General features: G+C 48.6%; 2 protein-coding genes and 1 non-coding gene across 7 annotated transcripts in view; 2 read left to right on the top strand and 1 right to left on the bottom strand.

Annotated features, from left to right (window-relative positions):
- LOC119919570 (telomere repeats-binding bouquet formation protein 1-like) overlaps window positions 1-15,856 on the bottom strand; it is a 37,115-nt gene extending 21,259 nt beyond the window's left edge. For 2 of the 5 annotated variants that reach the window (XM_038740095.1, XM_038740097.1), the window contains exons 1-5: window positions 15,762-15,856; window positions 12,572-12,632; window positions 11,530-11,637; window positions 8,269-8,397; window positions 2,919-3,050 (exon numbers count right to left, since the gene is read on the bottom strand). In XM_038740095.1, coding sequence (XP_038596023.1) covers window positions 2,919-3,050; window positions 8,269-8,397; window positions 11,530-11,637; window positions 12,572-12,605 — 403 coding nt within the window. In that variant the 5' untranslated portion in view covers window positions 12,606-12,632; window positions 15,762-15,856. Of the gene's footprint in view, window positions 1-2,918; window positions 3,051-8,268; window positions 8,398-11,373; window positions 11,442-11,529; window positions 11,638-12,571; window positions 12,633-15,761 lie in introns of those variants that run through there. The other 3 variants (XM_038740096.1, XM_038740098.1, XM_038740099.1) reach the window with 3 other exon arrangements.
- On the top strand, window positions 7,390-7,527 carry LOC119919998. Its single transcript, XR_005447770.1, has one exon. It is a non-coding gene; the product is annotated as a small nucleolar RNA SNORA7 (small nucleolar RNA).
- LOC119949981 (basic salivary proline-rich protein 3-like) lies at window positions 13,349-16,128 on the top strand. Its single transcript, XM_038771837.1, has 2 exons — window positions 13,349-13,511; window positions 15,581-16,128. The coding sequence occupies exons 1-2, from the start codon at window positions 13,349-13,351 to the stop codon at window positions 16,126-16,128; spliced, it is 711 nt and encodes a 236-aa protein (XP_038627765.1).
- The last annotated feature ends 6,437 nt before the right edge of the window (window positions 16,129-22,565 follow it).

The raw sequence follows: 22,565 nt of genomic DNA, 5'->3' as shown, positions 1-22,565 counted from the left end.
GCTTACAGTTTAAGTAGAAGGAGAAGAGGTATTTAACCCCCATTTTGTGGATGAAGTAACTGAAGCACAGAGACGTTAAATCACTTGTCCAAAGTGGCAAAACTGGTATCATTCATTCATTCACTGAATCATAGTTATTGAGCGCTTACTGCGTGCAGAGCTCTGTACTAAGAGCTTGGGAAAGTACAATACAACAATAAACAGTGACATTCCCTGCCCACGAGCTCACAGTCTAGAGTGGGGGAGACAGACATCAGTACAAATAAATAAAATTACATATATGTACATAAGTGCTTTGGGGCTGGGAGATGGGGAAGAGCAAAGAGATAAATAAAATTAGACATGCGAGGATTTGGGACTGCACAAGGAAAGAATCGCCAATCTCTCCCCACCCCCCAACAAATCCCTCCCCTCGGGACCCGGATGCCTCCCCCAAAAAGCAGGACAGCCAATCACCAAGGAGATAACATGTCAACTAAAACCTATCGACAACTAACGACTTGATGGCACTTTCCCATTCACGCTGGACAGACGCTTTAATAACTCGCTAATCGCAACTCAGAATTTGTGGATTCCCCCAGGCTGGGACCAGATGAGCCCCACCTACTAGAAGGAACCCGAACTGGACACTGGGGCTACAGATTAGTTAATTATGGTATTTGTAAAGTACTTACTATGTGCCAGGCACTCAACTGCTGCAGCTCCGAACATTCTTTCCCTTATGCATTAACCCCCATCCCCACCCCATGTGCCATTAGTCCCTTTCCTCTGATCTCCCCAATCCTTGCTCCCTGAGTCTAGCACCCACCCCGCCATCGCTCTCCCCACACAGCAGCACACCTCAATTTACTCCCATCCAATCCCTCCCCAGCCCAATCCCTGCCCTTCTGTTTCAGCCTGGCATAGTGGATAGAGCACGGACTGGAAGTCAGGAGATCATGGGCTCTAATCCCGGCTCTGCCTCTGATCAGCTATGTAACTTTGGGCAAGTCACTTGACTTCTCTGTGCCTGTTACCTCATCTGTAAAAGGGAGATTAAGAGCGTGAGCCCCATGTGGGACAACCCGATTACCTTGCAATAAGAATAATAATAATAATAATAAAGATGACATTTATTTAGCTCTTACTAGGTGCAAAGCAGTGTTCTAAGCGCTGGGGAGGCTACAAGGTGATCAGGTTGTCCCACGGGGGGCTCACAGTCTTAATCCCCATTTTACAGATGAGGTAACTGAGACTCAGAGAAATTAAGTGACTTGCCCAAAGTCACACAGCTGACAATTGCCGGAGCCGGGATTTGAACCCATGACCTCTGACTCGAAAGCCCGTGCTTTTTCCACTGAGCCAAACTGCTTCTCTGCTGCTTAGAACACTGCTCGGCAGATAGTAAACGCTTAACAAATGCCATCATCATCATCATCGTTATTATTATTATTATTAATCTCGGCTCCGCCACATGTCTGCTGGGTCACCTTGGGCAAGTCACTTCACTTCTCTAGGCCACAGTTCCCTCATCTGTAAAACGGGGAGTGAGACTGTGTCCAACCTGATTACCTTGTACGTACCCCAGCGTTTAGAACAGTGCTAGGCACATAGTAAACACTTAACGAATACCACAATTACTAACAAATACCATAATTATTCAGCACCCCCCTTCATCCCTCCACAGCACTGACCCTCGCCAGCTCACTCGCACTCAATCCCTTTCTAACCCACGCACCCATCACACAGCCTCCGCTCTTTATTGTACTTTCCCAAGCGCTAAGTACAATGTTCTGCCCATAGTAAGCACTCAAGACACTGACTGATTGATTGATTACTTAGAATTTCGAGTTACTATCAAATAGCATGAGTCAAATAAAATAACCTGGGCAATATGCCATCTGAATGTTGCACTTGAAAGTACATCTATCAATGGTATTTATTAATAATAATAATGATGATGATGTTTGTTAAGCACTTACTATGTGCCAAGCACTGTTCTAAGCACTGGGGTACATAAAAAGTGATCAGGTTGGACACACTGCCTGTCCCACACAGGGTTCAGTTTTCATCCCCATTTTACAGATGAGGTAACTGAGGCACAGAAAAGTGAAGTGCAATTCGGCCACGCTACTTCTTCTTGAGACCTTAGCCCCTTAAGCACTTCGGTACTTACCATTTTGGCAAGTTAAGTGACTTTCCCAAGGTCACCCAGTAGAAAAGTGGCAGAGCCAGTATTAAAATCTAGGTCCTTCTGACTCTCAGGTCTGTACTCTATCTACTAAGCCACGGTGCTTCTGTAGCACTTACAATATGCAGGGCACCGTACTAAGCTCTTGAGAGAGTACAATCGAGTTGGCAGACATCACCCCTGCCATCGAGGAGTTTACAATCTACTGGGTGAGTCAGACATTAAAAAAATTACAGATAGGGGAGCAAAGCGTGCCGACTGGCTTCTAGTAGGTGGTCAGCGCGGTAGGAAGGTAACTGGGGGAAAGCAGACTGAGTGCATGAAAGCCCATGGTATGGAATTTCTGTGGGATGCAGAGAGGGAAGGGGAACCGCTGGACGTTTCCGAGGAGTGGGAGGCTTGGATGGAATGTTTTGTGGGTTTTTTTTTACCTGATCGGGGCAACCGACTGAAGTAGAACCTGTAGTAGGAGGAGACTGGAGGCAGGGAGATCAGCAATTTAATGCATCTCAACTTGGACAGCTCTAAAATACTGAACAACCAAAAGCACCTGGATTTCATTTTTGATCCCACTAAATCCAGAAATTTTTATTAACTGGAGATGTACACGTACAGCCTTCTGTTGGCTGAAGTAGAAATTGGATCAAAACGGTCAAGAAGAGCTGCTCTAGTACAAGGACCATATAAAACAGAAAAAGAAATAGTCATGTTCCATGGAGATAATCCTCATTGGAAAATCCACACTTACTGTTCTTGGAAACCAGGTTCAATAGAACAGAGATAGATACTGTCTGCGAATTCACGCTGGTCTTCTCATCAACTATGAACGTCATCAGTTCATCAAACAATTCAGGAGTACAGAGACTTTGCTGACAGAGAACTGAAACGAGAAAAAAAGTCATAAGACTAGCTATTAAAAAGCACAGATACTTTTAGAAACGAATTTAACAAATTACAAACTTGCACCTCAGAAAATGGGCCAATTTTCTTTGGCTCCACTTCATTCATTCATTCATTCATTCATTCATTCATTAAATCGTATCTGAATGAATCAAACTGCACATTATAAAGCCAATGTGACCATAATCCAGAGCAAATGAGTCACATCTAATTCACTTCAACAGAACTGGGCATTTCCTTCCCTAACAGGTGCACATAATTCTCATTTCAAAATGAGGTCTTTCTGCCCTCAAAATGAAGTTACTTGGGGAAAATTGCCTCTTTAATACCAACTGCTTAATTCAGTGCTCTGCATATGGTAAGCGCTCCTGAAATATGATCGAATGAACCCTCAAAAATATCCTACGTAAGGGTAAGCACTGAAACAATTTTCTGTGTTTAAGCAAATCACATAAAAAAGAAAAGGAAAAAAAAAGCTTTCAGATCTTAGACTCCAAAAACTACTCTGGAAAACAATGGGGCATATGACTTGCCTACTTCATCTAATAATAATAATGGCATTTATAAAGCGCTTTCTATGTCTACCTCCTTGCTGACCTCCCAGGAGGCTTTCCCACTCCAGTCCACGCATCAATCTGCTGCATGGATCCGTTTCCTTAAAAAAAGGTTCAATCCACGTCTCCCCACTCTTCAAGACAAGTCGTCTACATGCGCTGCCTCGAATTCCTCAACGCCAACTCTCTCCTCGACCCCCTCCAGTCTGGCTTCTGTCCCCTATATTCCACGGAAACTGCCCCCTCAGAGGTCACCAATGACCACCTGCTTGCCAAATCCAACGGCTCATACTCTATCCTAATCCTCCTCGACCTCTCAACTGCCTTCGACACTGTGGACCACCCCCTTCTCCTCAACACGCTAAACAACCTTGGCTTCACAGACTCCAACCTCTCCGGGTTCTCCTCTTATCTCTCCAGTCGTTCATTCTCAGTCTCTTTTGCAGGCTCCTCCTCCCCCTCCCATCCCCTTACTGTGGGGGTTCCTCTAGGTTCAGTTCTTGGTCCCCTTCTGTTCTCGATTTACACTCACTCCCTTGGTGACCTCATTCGCTCTCACGGCTTCAACTATCATCTCTACGCTGATGACACCCAAATCTCCATCTCTGCCCCTGCTCTCTCCCCCTCTCTCCAGGCTCGCATCTCCTCCTGCCTTCAGGATATCTCCATCTGGATGTCTGCCCGCCACCTAAAACTCAACCTGTCCAAGACTGAACTCCTTGTCTTCCCTCCCAAACCCTGCCCTCTCCCTGACTTTCCCATCTCTGTTGATGGCACTACCATCCTTCCCATCTCACAAGCCCGCAACCTTGGTGTCATCCTCGACCCCGCTCTCTCGTTCACCCCCCACATCCAAGCCGTGACCAAAACCTGCCGGTCTCAGCTCCGCAACATTGCCAAGATCCGCCCTTTCCTCTCCATCCAAACCGCTACCCCGCTCGTTCAAGCTCTCATCCTATCCCGTCTGGATTGCTGTATCAGCCTCCTCTTCGATCTCCCATCCTCCTGTCTCTCCCCACTTCAATCCATACTTCACGCCGCTGCCTGGATTGTCTTTGTCCAGAAACGCTCTGGGCATGTTACTCCCCTCCTCAAAAATCTCCAGGGGCTACCAATCAACCTACGCATCAGGCAGAAACTCCTCACCCTCGGCTTCAAGGCTCTCCATCAGCTCGCCCCCTCCTACCTCACCTCCCTTCTCTCCTTCTCCAGCCCAGCCCGCACCCTCCGCTCCTCCGCCGCTAACCTCCTCACCGTGCCTCGTTCTCGCCTGTCCCGCCGTCGACCCCCGGCCCACGGTCATGCCCCTGGCCTGGAATGTCCTCCCTCTCCACATCCGCCAAGGACGCTCTCTTCCTCCCTTCAAGGCCCTACTGAGAGCTGTCCTCCTCCAGGAGGCCTTCCCAGACTGAGCGCCATCTTCCCTCCCCCCGCCTTACCTCCTTCCCTTCCCCACAGCACCTGTATATATGTATATATGTTTGTACGTATTTATTACTCTATTTCTTTATTTTACTTGTTCATATTTATTCTACTTATTTCATTTTGTAAATATGCTTTGTTTTGTTCTCTGTCTCCCCCTTCTAGACTGTGAGCCCACTGTTGGGTCGGGACCGTCTCTATACGCTGCCAACTTGTACTTCCCAAGCGCTTAGTACAGTGCTCTGCACACAGTAAGCGCTCAATAAATACGATTGAATGAATGAATGAATGAATGAAGACCTCCAGTGGTTGCCCATCTGCCTCCTCGTTAAAGAGAAACGCCTTACCATCGGCTTTCAAGCACTAATCAGCTCACCCCCTCCTACCTCACCTCACTGATCGCCTACAACTAACTGCACAGCCAATGCACTTCGCTCCTCTTGCGCCAGTTTAACTCACTGTGCCTGGATCTCGTCTATCCTGTCACCGACCCCTTTCCCACGTCTTCCCCCTTGCCTGGAACACCTACCTCCTCCAAATACGCCAGAACACCTCTCTCCCCAATTTTAAAGCCGTATATTGAAGGTCACATTTCTGCCAAGATTACTTCCCTGATTAAACTCTCTTTCCCCTAGCTCTCTCTCCCTTCTGCGTTGTCGGTGCACTTGCACCTCTGATCGTTGGGCATTTGGTATTCTCCTTGCCCCCGCCCCACAGCCCCACGAAACGTATGTGCATGTCTTTATATTACATATTATAAATTACTTATGTGAATGTCTGTCTCCCCCCTCTAGACTGTAAGCTCACGGTGGGCAGGGGACACGTCAGAACATGTATATCAACGTCATTGTGTTGTACTCTCCCAAGAGTTTACTACGGTGCTCTGCCCACAGGAAGCACTCAAGAAATCCCATTATTATTATTATTATGGTATTTGTTAAATGCTTACTATGTGCTAAAGACTGTTCTAAGCGCTGGGGTAGACACAAGGTAATCAGTTTGTACCACGTGGGGCTTCTTAATCCCCATTTTACAGAGAGGTCCCTGAGGCCCAGAGAAGTGAAGCAACATGCCCAAGGTCACACAGCAGAGATATTGACGATTATGACATTGAGACTGTTCTACATTCGTCCGGTAACTTTACACGTACAGGGGATAAGAGCAAGGGTTAGCAATGAATTCTAGTGATCACTATAATCATTAACAGTTTTAGAGTCAAAATCATTTGTAATCATCTGGATTTTAAACTGCACATAACTTGTAATCAGATGAATGACGATAATGAGTTTGAAGCTTAATGATCAGTTCGATTTGACCAACTGAAATTTCAATTTCAGTTCAAATAAATTAAATAGGAAGACGGCATTTTCAATGCTTATTCACGGACTGACAATACATCACAAAGAACTATGACAGGTTCCTTAGTTTAAATTATTATTATCATTATCAAATCTGATCCATGGTGATTTTATGGATATATCTGCTCCAAAACAAACTGCCTTCTGCCATAATCCATAACCTTGCTAACGGTTCTTCTGTTATCGTTGTTACCGTTTCCATCAACCGAGCTGCTGATCGGCCTCATCCATTTTTTCCTTGGACTTTTCCTAACATTAGTGCCTTCCCCAGAGAATTAGTCCTCCTGATGAGGTGTCCAAAAGACGCTAATCTAAGTAGTCATTTGGCCTTCCAAAGACCACCCTGGCTTAATTTGCTCCAAAACCCATTTGTCTGTTTTTCGGGAGAGTCCATGGTATTCGCAAAAGCCTTCTCCAACATCACATTTCAAGAAACTCAGTGCTCTTTCTACCCTTGTTTTTTTCACTGTCCGGCTTTCAGATCCTTACATTGTCACTGGAAATTCATTCATTCATTCAATCGTATTTATTCATTCATTCAGTCTTATTTATTGAACGCTTACCGTGTGCGAAGCACTGTACTAAGCGCTTGGGAAGTACAAGTTGGTAACATATAGAGACGGTTCCTACCCAACAACGGGCTCACGGTCTAGAAGGGGGAGACAGGGTTGTGGGAGTATGTGGGAGCCCGAAGTTACAGCCTTGTGGAGGGACAGTTTGCTGGTTGGCCAGACCACAAACCCAGGGTCACACAGATCACCACCTGGAGTGTGAGGACCCTCACAAACCCAGGGGACCCAACCAGTATATACAGACTCACACCACGGACACACATCCACACTCCATGGAAATACCATAGAATTGACAATTTGTATTTTTGGAGCAATTGTTGCATCAGCACATTTCATGATGTTTCCAGGCTCTTCATAGCTAATCTTCCTAACATTAATCTTCCGTTTACTTTTTGACTACTAGTCCCTTTATTCCCCACTCAGGGGTGCACCTGGAGAGTTTCCAGTACTCTACCAGTCTCGACTAGGGGAGGGAGAGTCCAACAGAGGCATACCCATTCCATTCCTAGCTTGGGCAGTGGCTAGCCAGTGGAAGGCAATCTGCTACAAGTCAAAACTCACCTGTGCTGGGCAGCAGAGGCATGGGAAAGAGTCGAGGGTGCAGACTCAAGTTTACCGCGTGGAAGGAGGCAATACTTCCGTATTTTTACCAAGAAAGCTCTATAGACACACTACCAGAACGATTGCAGATGGAGGTGGGACGTTCTGGGAGCGATGTGTGCATGGTGTTGCTATGGGCAGGAGACGACTCGACAGCATAGGACAAGATGAGTTCCCTTATTATGGATTACCGAGTCCAGGAGACAAGATGAGTTCCCTTATTATGGATTACCGAGTCCAGGAGAGAAAAACTGTAACTATTTCAATCTTCCACCTGCTATAAATGTGTTAAAACTACTTTGGTTTATTTGTTTGGGGATCAGTACAGCACATAGCTAAAACCTGGATGCAAAAATGTCTAAAATAGAGAAGAGTAAAATGGTTCAACGGGTGAATTAATAGTAATGGTGGTATTTGTGAAATGCTTACTATGTGCAAAGCACTGTTCTAAGCGCTGGGGAGGTTACAAGGTGATCAGGGTGTCCCACGGGGGGCTCACAGTTTTAATCCCCATTTGACAGATGAGGTACCTGAGGCACAGAGAAGTTAAGTGACTTGCCCAAAGTCACACAGCTGAGAGTTGTAGGAGCCGGGATTTGAACCCATGACCTCTGACTCCAAAGCCCGTGCTCTTTCCACTGAGCCACGCTGCTTCTCTAGTATAAAGTACGTGATAAAATGATTTATCTTACCATTAGAATTGGCTAGAGCTCCTAATGCATGCAGGGCAAATTCTTTTAACATGTTGGGCGCATCTGACCTTGCAAGATTACGTACCAACTTCAAACCGCCAATATCTTGAAAATAAACACTCGCATTACCTACGGGATTTGCAAACAAAATGAAAGATCAAACAATGTTTCTGAATTATTCTGAAGAATCAGGCAATCAAACCCTTTCGGCAGTTTCGGGATCCTTCCATCACTCTCCTGAGAACGGGGGTAGGGTGGCCCAGCAGCACCGGGGTGGGGTGGGGGGGGGGGGGGGGGGGAATACCTGGAAGCAAGGTTGGGGAGTTCAAACTCAACAGTGAAAGTGTCTGTCACTCCATCAGCAGCCCCCTACCGACCTCTGCCCCACTCTGAGCACAGCTTTCCCGGTATAGAAAACACCACATCTTCATTCTCCTTCCTTTATTTCTCACGAATTCTCCTATTTCCCCTACTCCTGCCAGCCCTAGCAGGGGAGCAGCAGGGTGCAGTGGAAAGACCAGTGGCCTGGAAGTCAGAGGAACTGGGTGCTGTTCCTGGCTCTGCACTTGCATGCTGTGAGACTTTGAGAAAGTCACTGAACTCTTCCACGCCTCAGGTTCTTCATCTGTGAAATGGGCACTCAGTACCCGTTTCTCCCTCCGATCTAGACCCTGGTCCCCATGTGCCCAACCTGCTTATCTTGTATACACACCAGAGTTTACTGCAATACTTGAGACATAGTAAACACGTAATGAATAATCACAATTATTCCCTCTATCTGTAATCCAGGCAAACAGAGAAGCTTGCATTGACACCAACGCTTACACGGTTTCTGGCACATAGTCAGTGCTTAACAAATACCATTTTTTAAAAAAGTTTAAGTTATTCCAGCTACCATATCCCTCACATTCTCTAGCTCTCTTTAGTCACTCAGTTACTTTCATTCATATTCTCTCATTCTCGATTTCTTCTTTGTTTTCTCCTTCACCTCCTCTGTAGAAACCAGGAATTCCGGCATCCCTCCCAGTGCGTGCCTCTCACTCTGGGTCCTGGTTCATCCCCCTACAGATGGCATCTAAGTCTTTGACCTTTATGACTACCACCCCGGCTCCCCTCTACCACAGGGAAAGTACAGTTCCTCCTCGCCGGCAGCCCAGAGGAGCACCCAGGAGCAACCCGGCATCTGGCTGAGCAGAGAAGGGACAGTGGGAACCGCACACCGGGCCTGGAGAAGGAAGAGGGCTGGGAGCAGAGCAGTGCCATCCTGAGTCACCCACGTCTCCCTCCACCTTATACTTGGAGCCCCAGGTGGGACAGGAAATAGCTCTCATCTAATCATCTTGGACAATAATTCTGGTATTTGTAAAGTGCTTACTGTGTGCCAGGCACTCTACTAAGCGGTGGGGTGGATACGAGCAATTCGGATTGGACACCGTCCTTGTCATTCATTCATTCATTCATTCACTCGTATTTATTGAGCGCTTACTGAGTGCAGAGCACTGTACTAAGCGCTTGGGAAGTACAAATTCCCTCACCTTCTCTGATCTTGTCAGTACACTACCTAGAGGAGAAATGGAAGCTAGATCCTTATTTGGTCTTGGCGTGGAGAACGCTTTAAAAATGACACAACGCTATCTTACGTCCTGTAATTAGCATTCACTCAAGATCACTACCACGCTGCCAGGAAACTGCTCTACCGTAGATTTATGGACTGGCTATTAGGGCTCACATTCTTAACCCTCATTCCACAGATGAGGAAACTGAGGCACAGAGAAGTGTAGTGACTTGCCCAAGGTCTCGCAGCAGACAGGTGGCAGAGCCAGGACCAGAACCCACAAGTCTCTGACTCCCAGTTCCGGGCTCCATCCACTATGCCATGCTGCTTCCCATACAGTTTGTAAGAATCATAATGATTCTTGTACCTATTCCAGCTCTGAATCCAGTGTTAGGTACAGAGCAATCTGTTTTTTCACGATGACAGTACTGATAATTGTGGTACTGAACACTTACTACATAGCAAATACTGGACTAAGCACTAGAGTAGATACAAGACAATCACATAAAACACGGTCCTTGTCACACATGGGTTCCAAGTCTAAGGAGGAGGGGGAATGGGTACCGAATCACCATTTTATGCATGAGGAAACTGAGGCAGAAAGAAGAGAAGTGAATTGCCCAAGGTCACTCTGCCGCAGAATGAAAGCTCTTTACGGGCAGAGGACCTGTCTGTTAATTCTGTTATATCACACTCTCCCTAGCACTTAGTAAAAGAAGCAGCAGGGCACAGTGGATTGAGCACGCACCCGCGAGTCAGAAGGTCATGGGTCCTAATCCCAGAGATACCACTTGTCTGCTGTGTGACCTTGGGCAAATCACTTCACTTTTCTGTGCCTCAGTTACCTCATCTTCAAAATGGGGATAGAGATAGTGAGCCCATGTGGGACGCAGACTGTGTCCAACCAGATAGACTTGTATCTACCCCTACACTTAGTACAGTGCCAGGTACACGATAAGTGCTCAACCAATACCCCAATCATTATTATTATTATTCCGGTGCTCTGCACAAAGACTTTAATAAATACCGCCGACCGATTAATAGGTCCCAAAGTAGGCGAGTAGCGGAGCTGGGATTAGAATGGTAAACACTTAACAAATACCACTGTTACCCCTCCCTCCAGACGGTGAGCTCCCTCTGGAGTGTGAACTCGTTGTGGGCTGGGAATGTGTCTAGGAACTCTACTGTACTGTACTCTCTCTGCACACTATAAGTGCTCGATAAATATGATTGATTGATTATTATTATTATTACGACTAGGTCAGTAGGTTGGGTGAAAATGTTTGGGGGCCTGTTACCACTTCGAAGACACCTAGATGCTTGCCCGCCTGCAATTACTGCACTGCCCCTCTCCTGTACTGAGGCCCCTCCCCAACTAACAGAGGAACTCCATTCTTTCGGGATAATGCTAAGGGTCTTTATTAAGCTTTTACTCTGTGCCAAACCCCGGGTAAGTGCGGGGGCAGACGCAAGGTAGTCAAATTGGACACAGTCCAGGTCCTTCGGTGGAGATCACAGTCAGTCGTATCCCACATTCCTCTCATTCCTACCTATTCAATATCAAAAACTCTTTTTTTTGCTGCGTCAAGAAAATATCACGATCTGCCAATGTCTTGGGAAACAAAGAATCATACATTGCTGCATCATGAGATCTCCAAATGTAAATCCGACAGCCTCCCAGATCAAATTTAAGTAAATCATCTTACTGTTTTCTTGACAAATCGAAACAATTGAGAGCAAAGCAATCTTTACAACAGGAACATTGTCTAGTTGCTTCTTAATGTACTCCAGGAGTATGTCCAAATAAGTCTCAGCTGTTTCAAAAAAAAAATACATAAATAAAAAACGACAGTTAAGGAAAATTGTTTCTGTTTTCCCCAGTGAAAATGAAACTTTGAACATTTGGACTTATTTTTCCTCTGGTACAGTATCTATGAGAGAAACAGAAAATCCTCAGGTAAGAGACCTCCTCCGGTGGGGGACTCCACCTTTTAGGTAAATAACTGTTACACAAATGGTATTATGAAACGATGTGATGCATTCTGTTCCCAAATCAAATCGAATAGCACATAAAGTAGTAATTTTCTGTTGAGCTACTTCGATCAAATGGCTTCATTCATATTCACTCAACCAATCATGTTTATTAAGCCCTTACTCTGCGCAGAGCAGTGTACCTGGCGCTCGGGGAAGTACAATACAACGATAAAGAGTGACAATCCCTGCCCACAACGAGGTCACAGTCTCTCTTTAACTGATCTCTTATATTTACGCTCATAAGCACAGAGGATTTCGATTGAGACTTTGAGTTGGGCCAACTGGTGAGGAGGATAGGTGTTTGTGTGTGTAGAGGGGAGAACGAGGTTGGGGGGCGGGGAGGAGGCTTTGAGAGAATGGAGTTAAGAATGGAGGTAAAGTGGAGGTGAGGATGAGCGGAGGGGGAACTGTGGATGGGAACCGTGGATAAGGAAGAGCAGGGAGGTGGCTCTAGAGGATAAGGTGCAAGGAACGCCTTCCTGATCCAAACACCAACACGGTATTCGGAAGCTACGTGAAGATCGGTTGAGTAGTCTAAAAGGTACCACATTATTATGAATTTTTATTCATATTCTAGTATATAGCAGGAAGTGGTGAGAGGTTGTTGTTGGTGGTGGTGGTGGTTGGGGAGACCTGCCTAAAGACATTACACAAAAAATACATTGAAAATAAACGGGAAAACCGATTCGAGGAACATAACCAAAGAAATTTTACCAGAAGTGAGTCCCTTGCTCTTATTACCTTCCATATTTCCTTTGGTAGTCTTATTCTTTATCTACAAAAAAAGCGTATTTTTCAAATGATTTATATCAGAATCGTTATTTCAGAACGTTGCCGGTACAGTAAAACAAGTGACGAGTTCAAGCACATTTCACAGACAATCCTCTCCTTCTCTGGCTCTTTGATTTTTCCGTCTCTTGCGTGGGATATATTGTCCCAGGGAACGGAAGACCCGGAAGACCTGGCTTCTCTTCACAGTTCTGCCATTCATTTCCCGGGCAAGTTTGAGATCCCCGGTTAATCGGAAATTTGAACAAAGTCATAACTGTGGTAGTCATTAAGTACTTACTATGCGTCGGGCACCGTACTAAGCGCTGGGATAGATACGAGATAATCAAGTTGGACCAGTCCCTGTCCCACTCCGATCTCGTCGTCTTAATCCCCACTTTACAGATGAGGTAATTGAGGCACGGAGCAGTTACGTGCAATTCGGCCCTCTACTTCTTCATGAGACCTCCGCCCCTCAGGCCCTTGGGCCCCCACGCCCCCCTCCCCCCAACACACACACACACACACACACACACACACACACACACACACACACACACACACACACACACGACAGACGGCAGGTCCGTCCAGATGGTGAGAGTTTGTTCTCCTTTGGTTGTCGGGGCGGACGAGTCGCCCCTCCCGGGCTCCTGGAATGGCAGGGGAGATGGTTCCGGCTGGAGCGTCCCCCTTCCTCTGCCGTGGAGGCCAACTCGGCCGATGGCGCCCCCTGCCCCTGGGGAGGACGGAAACGCCTCCGACAGCGCCCCCTCCCCACATCACTGGGGAAGGCAGGAACTCTGCCCAAAGCGCCCCTCAATTCCTGCGGAGGGGACAGATAAACTTCGCCCGAAGCGCCCCTCAATTCCTGTGGAGGAGACAGGTAAACTCTGCCCGAAGCGCCCCTCAGTTCCTGCGGAGGAGATGGACAAAATCTGCGCAAGGCTCCCCTCAATTCCTGTGGAGGAGAGAGATAAACTCTGCCCAAAGCGCCCCTCAACACCTGCGGAGGAGATAGATAAACTCTGCCCAAAGCGCCCCTCAACACCTGCGGAGGAGATAGACAAACTCTGCCCAAAGCGCCCCTCAACACCTGCGGAGGAGAGAGATAAACTCTGCCCAAAGCGCCCCCCAATTCCCGCGGAGGAGAGAGACAAACTCTGCCCAAAGCGCCCCTCAACACCTGCGGAGGAGAGAGATAAACTCTGCCCAAAGCGCGCCTCAATTCCCGCGGAGGAGAGAGATAAACTCTGCCCAAAGCGCCCCTCAACAACTGTGGGGGAGATAGATAAACTCTGGCCAAAGTGCCCCTCAACAACTGTGGGGGAGATAGATAAACTCTGCCGAAGTGCCCCTCAACACCTGAGGAGGAGAGAGATAAACTCTGCCCAAAGCGCCCCTCAACACCTGCGGAGGAGAGAGATAAACTCTGCCCAAAGCGCCCCTCAACACCCGCGGAGGAGAGAGACAAACTCTGCCCAAAGCGCCCCTCAACACCTGCGGAAGGGAGAGACAAACTCTGCCCAAAGCGCCCCTCAATTCCTGCGGACGAGATAGATAAACTCTGCCCAAAGCGCCCCTCAATTCCTGCGGAGGAGAGATATACTCTGCCCAAAGCGCCCCTCAATTCCTGTGGGGGAGATAGATAAACTCTGCCTAAGCGCCCCTCAACACCTGCGGAGGAGATAGATAAACTCTGCCGAAGTGCCCCTCAACACCTGCGGAGGAGAGAGATAAACTCTGCCCAAAGTGCCCCCCAATTCCTGCGGAGGAGAGAGACAAACTCTGCCCAAAGCGCCCCTCAACACCTGCGGAGGAGAGAGATAAACTCTGCCCAAAGCGCCCCTCAATTCCTGCGGAAGGGAGAGACAAACTCTGCCCAAATCGCCCCTCAATTCCTGCGGAGGAGAGAGATATACTCTGCCCAAAGCGCCCCTCAATTCCTGCGGAGGAGAGAGATATACTCTGCCCAAAGCGCCCCTCAATTCCTGCGGAAGGGAGAGACAAACTCTGCCCAAATCGCCCCTCAATTCCTGCGGAGGAGAGAGATATACTCTGCCCAAAGCGCCCCTCAATTCCTGCGGAGGAGAGAGATAAACTCTGCCCAAAGCGCCCCTCAATTCCTGCGGAGATAGATAAACTCTGCCGGAGCGCCCCTCAATTCCTGTGGAAGTGGTTAAACTCTGCCTGGATTATTTTTGTCCAGAAACGCTCTGGGCATGTTACTCCCCTCCTCAAAAAATCTCCAGTGGACACCAATCAATCTGCGCATCAGGCAGAAACTCCTCACCCTGGGCTTCAAGGCTGTCTATCCCCTCGCCCCCTCCTACCTCACCTCCCTTCTCTCCTTCTCCAGCCCAGCCCACACCCTCCACTCCTCCGCCGCTAATCTCCTCCCCATACCTCGTTCTCGCCTGTCCCGCCATCGACCCCCGGCCCACGTCATCCCCCGGGCCTGGAATGCCCCCAATCCCCCTGCCCATCTGCCAAGCTAGCTCTCTTCCTCCCTTCAAGGCCCTGCTGAGAGCTCACCTCCTCCAGGAGGCCTTCCCAGACTGAGCCCCTTCCTTCCTCTCCCCCATGTCCCCCTCTCCATCCCCCCCATCTTACCTCCTTCCCTTCCCCACAGCACCTGTATATATGTATATATGTTTGTACATATTTATCACTCTATTTATTTATTTATTTATTTTACTTGCACATATCTATTCTATTTATTTTGTTAGTATGTTTGGTTTTGTTCTCTGTCTCCCCCTTTTAGACTGTGAGCCCACTGTTGGGTAGGGACTGTCTCTATATGTTGCCAATTTGTACTTCCCAAGCGCTTAGTACAGTGTTCTGCACACAGTAAGCGCTCAATAAATACGATTGATGATGATGATGCCCAAAAGCGCCCCTCAATCCCTGTGGAGGCGATCACCTCTGCCCAAACGCCCCTCGATCCCCGTGGAGGGGACAAACTCGATTCTGAGGGCTCCCGCCCAAGATGGCCGGCCCCTCACCCCAACGGCCCCGTGGGAGGGACAAACTCGACCCTGAGGGCTCCCGCCCAAGATGGCCGGCCCCGTGGAGGGGACAAACTCGAGTGTGCGGGCTCCCGCCCAAGATGTCCGGCCCCTCACCCTCGGCCCACCTGGTCTCCGGCCCCTCGGCGCCCGCGGCCTCACGTGCTAACTGTGGTGGCTGCCCGCCGCCGGCTTCTCCCGGACGTGGCGGCTCCTCCTCAGGGCCCCGACTCCTCCCCGACGCCTCAGCCACACCCGACTCCGCCGCCCGACCGTCGCCTCGCTTTTCCCGCGCAACGGGCTCCTCCCCGGCCCGGCCCGGCCCGGCCCCGCCCCCCGGGCCCCGCGCGCCACTTCCGCCCTCCTCCTCACAACGGCCGCCCCACCGCCCCCTACCGGCCGCCGGCCGCCATGGCCCTCTCCCTGCCTTTCCCCCTCCGGCCGCACGGCGGCGCGCCGCCCTGGGAAGGCCCGGCGCTCCCTGCCGCCCCCTAGCGGCCCGGCCAACCCTTCGCCGGAGCAAGCCCTTGCCTCGGCGGTCCGGGCAGGCCGGCTCCCGAGCAGTCAGTCGGCCAATCGGTGAGGTGTATTGAGCCCCAGCTCCCAGCGGAGCACCGTAATTAGCACTCGGGAGGATGCAATTAAGTTCGTAGACCCGATCTCTGCCCCCCCCCCCCCCCCCCCCAGGCGCTTACAGTCTCGTGGGGGAAACATGATAGTAGTGATAGTGCTGAGAGTTCTGTGCTTCCTCCGTGCTAAGCACGGTGGAAGGCCCCGGATAATCACAGCAATTGAAGAAGGGAAAACTGCTACCTATAAATCATTTATTTATATCACTTCTAGACCGTGAGCCCGTTGTTGGGTGGGGACCGTCTCTATACGTTGCCGACTTGTACTTCCCAAGCGCTTAGTACAGTGCGCTGCACACACTAACCGCTCAATAAATACAGTTGAATGAATGAATTCATTCGGAGAGGGAGGAGGCCTTCCCCGACCAAGTCCTCATTTCCTCTTTTCTCACTGCCTTTTTGTTACCCTGACTCTCTCCCTTTCTTCCCCACCCCGCCTGCCATCTCCGCGGCACTTAGGTACGCAGCTATAATTGACTCATTTATGTTAATGTCTGTCACCCCCGCTAGACCTTAAGCTCTTTTGGGGCTGCGAATGCACCCGCTATATTGCCGTGATACACGCTCCCAAGTGCCCTGCACACTCGATGAGCACTCAATAAATCCCATTGATATTAATGACTTCTAAACCATTTATTTGCATCAGTGTCATAAATGATTTCTTTCCGAGTTTGTCGTGGGCGGGGAACGTTTCTACCAGCTGCTGTATACTAAACTCTCCCAAGTGCTTAGTGTCGATCGATCGATAGATCGCATTTATTGAGCGTTTACTATGGGTGGGGCGCCGTACTAAGTACTTGGTACTAAGAACCGTGCAACAGAATTAGCGGACACGTTCCTCCCTTCCCGTAACGAGCTTACGATCTAGAGGGGGAGGCAGACGTTAATATGAATAAGTGATTTATAATATATAATTTAAAGATACGCACACGTGTGGGGTTAGGGGGCGGGGAGAGTATCGCGTGTCCAAAGGTCGTAGATTGAAGCGCACAGACGAGGCAGAAGGGAGAGCGAGCCGGGAAAAAGAGGGCTTAATCGGGGAAGGCCTCTTGGAGGAGTTGTTCATTCGTTCATTCATTCATTCAATCATATATATGGAGTGCTTAATTTGTGCAAAGCACTGTGCTAAGCGCTTGGGAGAGTACAGTACAACAACAAGCAGACATATTATGAATGAATGAATGAATGATCGACTGCCTTAATGCCAATGGTGAGGAGTTTTTTGTTTGAGGATCAATCAATCAATCGTATTTTTTGAGCGCTTACTGTGTGCACAGCACTGTACTAAGCGCTTGGGAAGTACAAGTTGGCAACATATAGAGACAGTCCCTACCCAACAGTGGGCTCACAGTCTAGAAGGGGGAGACAGAGAACAAAACCAAACATACAAAATAAAATAAATAGAATAGATATGTACAAGTAAAATAAATAAATAAATAGAGTAATAAATATGTACAAACATATATACATATATACAGGTGCTGTGGGGAAGGGAAGGAGGTGAGATGGGGGGATGGAGAGGGGGACGAGGGGGAGAGGAAGGAAGGGGCTCAGTCTGGGAAGGCCTCCTGGAGGAGGTGAGCTCTCAGCAGGGCCTTGAAGGGAGGAAGAGAGCTAGCTTGGCGGATGGGCAGAGGGAGCAGGGCATTCCAGGCCAGGGGGATGACATGGGCCGGGGGTCGATGGCGGGACAGGCGAGAACGAGGTACGGTGAGGAGATTAGCGGCGGAGGAGCGGAGGGTGCGGGCTGGGCTGGAGAAGGAGAGAAGGGAGGTGAGGTAGGAGGGGGCAAGGTGAAGGACAGCCATGAAGCCCAGGGTGAGGAGTTTCTGCCTGATGCACAGATTGATTGGTAGCCACCGGAGATTTTTGAGGAGGGGAGTAACATGCCCAGAGCGTTTCTGGACAAAGACAATCCGGGCAGCAGCATGAAGTATGGATTTAAGAGGGGAGAGACACGAGGATGAGAGATCAGAGAGAAGGCTGATGCAGAGGATGTGACCTTAGCGATGCTTGGAAGGCGAAGAGAGCTGGGGTCTGGCATATATGGCGGGGGAGGGAGTCCCAGGCCGGGGAGGACGTGGGAAGGGGTCGTCGGCGAGATTGATGAGATCAGGGCACAGTGAGTAAAATGACACTAGAGGAGCAAGAGTCTGTGGGCTGGGCTGGAGTAGGAGATTAGTGAGGCAAGGTAGGAGGGGGCGAGCTGATGGAGGGCTTTAAAACTGACGGTAAGGTGTTTCTGTTTGATGCGGAGGTGGGTGGGCAGTCAGTCATTCGAGCTTCTTGAGGAGTTTGGAGACATGGACTGAACGTTTTTGTTGAGGAATGATTCCATCAGAGTGGGGAGAGACGAGAGGGCGGGAGATTAACAAGGAGGCAGATGCAATAGTCAAAGTGGGATTATTAAAGTCACATCTCTTCCAAGAGGCCTTCCTCAATTAAACTCTAGTTTCCCCGGATCCCTCTCTTCTGCGTCATCTAAAGCACTTGTTTCTGTCACAGTTGGACAGTTGGTATTCGCCCCACGCTCGACCCTGCATTCATTAATTCCTTCATTCACTCGTATTTACGGAGTGCTTACTATGTGCAGAAGATTGTAATAAGCGCTCGGGAAAGTACAATACAGCAATAGAGAGTTGACTACCCCTTCTACTCCATACGTTGTCTAACTTTGGCTTCACTGACTCTGTCCTCCCCTGCTTCTCCTCTTTTCTCTCTGGCCATTCATTCTCAGGCTCCTTCACGGGCTCCTCCTCTCCCTCCCACCCCCTAACTGTGGGGGTCCCTCAAGGTTCAGTTCTTGGTCCCCGTCTAGTCTCCATCTACGCTCCCTCCCTTGAAGAACTCATTCGCTCCCACGGCTTCAACTACCATCTCTATGCGGATGACACCCAAATTTATACCTCCTGCCCTGTTCTCTCTCCCTCCCTCAAGGCTCACATCTGTTCCTGCCTTCAGGACATCTCCACTTGGTTGTCCTCCCGCCACCTCAAACTCCTAATGTCCAAAACAGAACTCCTTATCTTCCTTCCCAATCCGTCCCCTCCCATCCTTCCCGTCTCGTGAGCCCATAACCTTGGTGTCACCCTTGACTCCACTCTCTCATTCACCCCACAAAGCCAATCCGTCACCAAATCCTGCCGGTCTCACCTTCACAATATCGCCAAGACCCGCCTTTTCCTCGCCATCCAAGCCGCTACCGTGTTAGTACAGTCACTCACCCGGTCTCGACTGGATTACTGCATCAGCCTCCTTTCTGACCTCCCAACCTCCTGCCTCTCCCGACTTGAGTCCACACTTCATTCGGTTGTCTGGATCATCAAAAACGTTCAGGGCATGTCACCCTAACTCCTCAAAAATCTCCAAATATCAAACAAAACCCCCTATTGGCTTTAAAGCTCTCCATAACCTTGCCCCCTCCTACTTCACCTCCCTTCTCTCCTTCTCCAGCCCAGCCCTTGCACTCCGTTCCTCTGGAGCCGCTAACCTTCTCACTGGGCCTCCATCTCGCCTGTCTCGCCGTCGACCCTTGACCCACGTCCTCCTGGCCCTCTTCAAATCAGCCAATCACTCTTCTCCCCCTTCAAAGTCCTACTGAAGGTGCACCTCCTCCAAGAGGGCTTCCCAGACGAAGCCCCGCTTTTCCTCAGCTCCCCCTCCCTTCCACTTCACGACTCACTCCCTTTGCTCTTCCACCCATCCCCGCCCCACACCGCTTGTTTATATGCATAGATCTATAATTCTATTTATGTTAATCCCTGTTTACTTGTATTGATGCCTGTCGCCCCCCCCCCCACCCTGCCCCAAGACTGTCAGGCCCTTGTGGGCACAGATTGTCTCTCTTCATTTGCTGTACTTTCCAAGTCCTTAGTACAGTGCTCTGCACACAGTAAGTGCTCAATAAATACGATTGCATGAATGCACAGCACTGTATTAAGTGCTTGGGAATTCAAGTCGGTAACATATAGAGATGGTCCCTACCCAACAACGAGCTCACAGTCTAGAAGGGGGAGACAGACAACAAAACATTTAGACAGGTGTCAAAACCATCTGAACAAATAGAATTAAAGCTATATGCACATCATTAACAAAATAAATAGAAAGCATGTACAAGTAAAATAGAGTAATAAATCTGTACAGATGCATTACAGGTGCTGTGGGGAGGGGAAGGAGGTAGGGCAGGGGGATGGGGAGGAGGAGAGGAAGAAGGGGGCTCTGTCTGGGGAGGCCTCCTGGAGGAGGTGAGCTCTCAGTATGGCTTTGAAGGGAGGAAGAGAGCTAGCTTGGCAGATGTGTGAAGGGAGGGCATTCTGGGCCAGGGGAAGGACGTGGGCTGGGGGTCGATGGCGGGACAGGCAAGAACGGGGCACAGTGAGGAGCTTAGTGGTGGCAGAGGAGAGGAGCGTGCGGGCTGGGCTGTAGAAGGAGAGAAGGGAGGTGAGGTGCAACTTGTACTTCCCAAGCGCTTAGTACAGTGCTCTGCACACAGTAAGTGCTCAATAAATACGATTGAATGAGTGAATTAATAAAGGTAGGAGGGGGCGAGGTGATGGAGAGCCTTGAAGCTGAGAGTGAGGAGTTTTTGCTTGATTCGTAGGTTGACAATCCCTGCCCACAACGAGCTCACAGTCGACAGCGGGGGAGATAGACATCAGTACAAGTCAACCGGCATCGATATAAATACATAAAAATACAGATACATACATAAATGCTGTGGGGCGGGAAGAGGGGGCAAGAGCAAAAGGAGCAGGTCAGAGTGATGCAGAGGGGAGTGGAAAATGCGTATTTTTACTTGTCTTTAAGTTGAGATTGATTAAGAGACTGGGAATGGCAGCACACCTATTGTCTGTGGAGATGGACAACAAACGTGGTGACAATGGAGAGTGCAGGCTTAAGTGAAAAGGCGAACATGCCGACAGTGGGATTGCCTGACAGGTCGTAGCCATGTCTCCGAGGAACCACACCAACAGATGCTTGATCTTCAAACTGACTGTGGAGTTCTCCTTTCACTCCAACGCCTTCAGACTTCACACATGCTCCGGGAGAGGGAGGTGGTGGCTACCATTTTGCTCTTTTTAGCCAGAAGCTCATAATCAGGTCAAACCTCATGTGTAACCAAAGGGCCAAAGATGTGCCCCCTTACATTGCTCGGGGAAGTGTAACACACGGGAATTTGTGTGCTGTTCTTCGGAAAAATAACTGGGTTTCCTACACCATCTTTCCAAGAGGGCCATAATTAGGTGAATCGTTTATACAGAGTCGGTTGCTTTTTTGGATCACGTGAGGCTTTTAATTCGAGGTTTAAGAGCCCTGAGGGTAGTAAAGTCAGAAAAGTAGGTAATGCCATATGTACATATTTCCAAAGTTAAGCCAGGATGATAGGCTGTTGAATAAAAGAATGGAGAACATAATAGATTAAGAGAACTGGTGATGTATCATTCAGTGGGGCCAAGTAGTGCAAGTATAGTTTCACAAGACAGAAATGTTTCATGAATGAAGAAGATACTCAAAAGGACTACTCGGATAGCACTTTCAGAACAAAAAACATTTTTATTTAATGGTAGCATCTCATTTAATTTACCTAAAAAAACTCAGTTGGTCAAAAGTGTTTTCCATTTCTATGTCATACATCAGGCTAGAGACTAAGCAAATCTGTCCGAACCATGGGCTACATTTTCCCCTAGAATATAACTCATTCCTTGGTAGGAAGTTTGGTTCTTAAATGACTTAGGCAAAAGGACACTTTTAACATTCAACAAATTACTACATTCACTAAGAATCCTACTTAACCATCAAATTCGACTACTACATCAAAAAATGCTATTAAAACAATTACTGGATTTTGCCCTTCTTAGTTGTTTCTCTTTGGGAAAACCAAAAGGCAAATTCTCAAAGACACCTTTAAAAGGAGCACACACTAGGGTGTTTCTTCCTTTTCGACAGGCTTCTTGAAGAAGCTAAGCAAAGGTCTCCAGAACTCATGCTACCAAAAACCCCTTTAGGGAACAGTGTGACTGGGCCCCCATCTGAATATCATGCCGTGAAACTAATCGGGATCGGCAGGACAGCGCTTGCTTAAAACAAAGAACAGTTACACTTTCTAAAAATCTCTACCAAAAAAACTCTTTCAGAAATTACATATCACTTAATTTTTCTAACTTGTAGTTTTAATGGGACAAATCCATTGAAGTCTTCGTTCCCGGGTAAGACCACCAAATTGAATTCCAGTGGTTTCCCGGTTTCTTTACTCTAGTTCAGCTGTTGGCTACTTTTTCTTCTGCACCTTCTTGGTGGATTTTT

The sequence above is a fragment of the Tachyglossus aculeatus genome, chromosome X1 (genome assembly GCF_015852505.1).
Source record: "Tachyglossus aculeatus isolate mTacAcu1 chromosome X1, mTacAcu1.pri, whole genome shotgun sequence".
In the NCBI taxonomy this organism is placed as follows: Eukaryota; Metazoa; Chordata; class Mammalia; order Monotremata; family Tachyglossidae; genus Tachyglossus; species Tachyglossus aculeatus.
The sequence above is the reverse complement of the archived record's forward strand: the minus strand, read 5'-3'. Positions and strand labels throughout refer to the sequence as shown.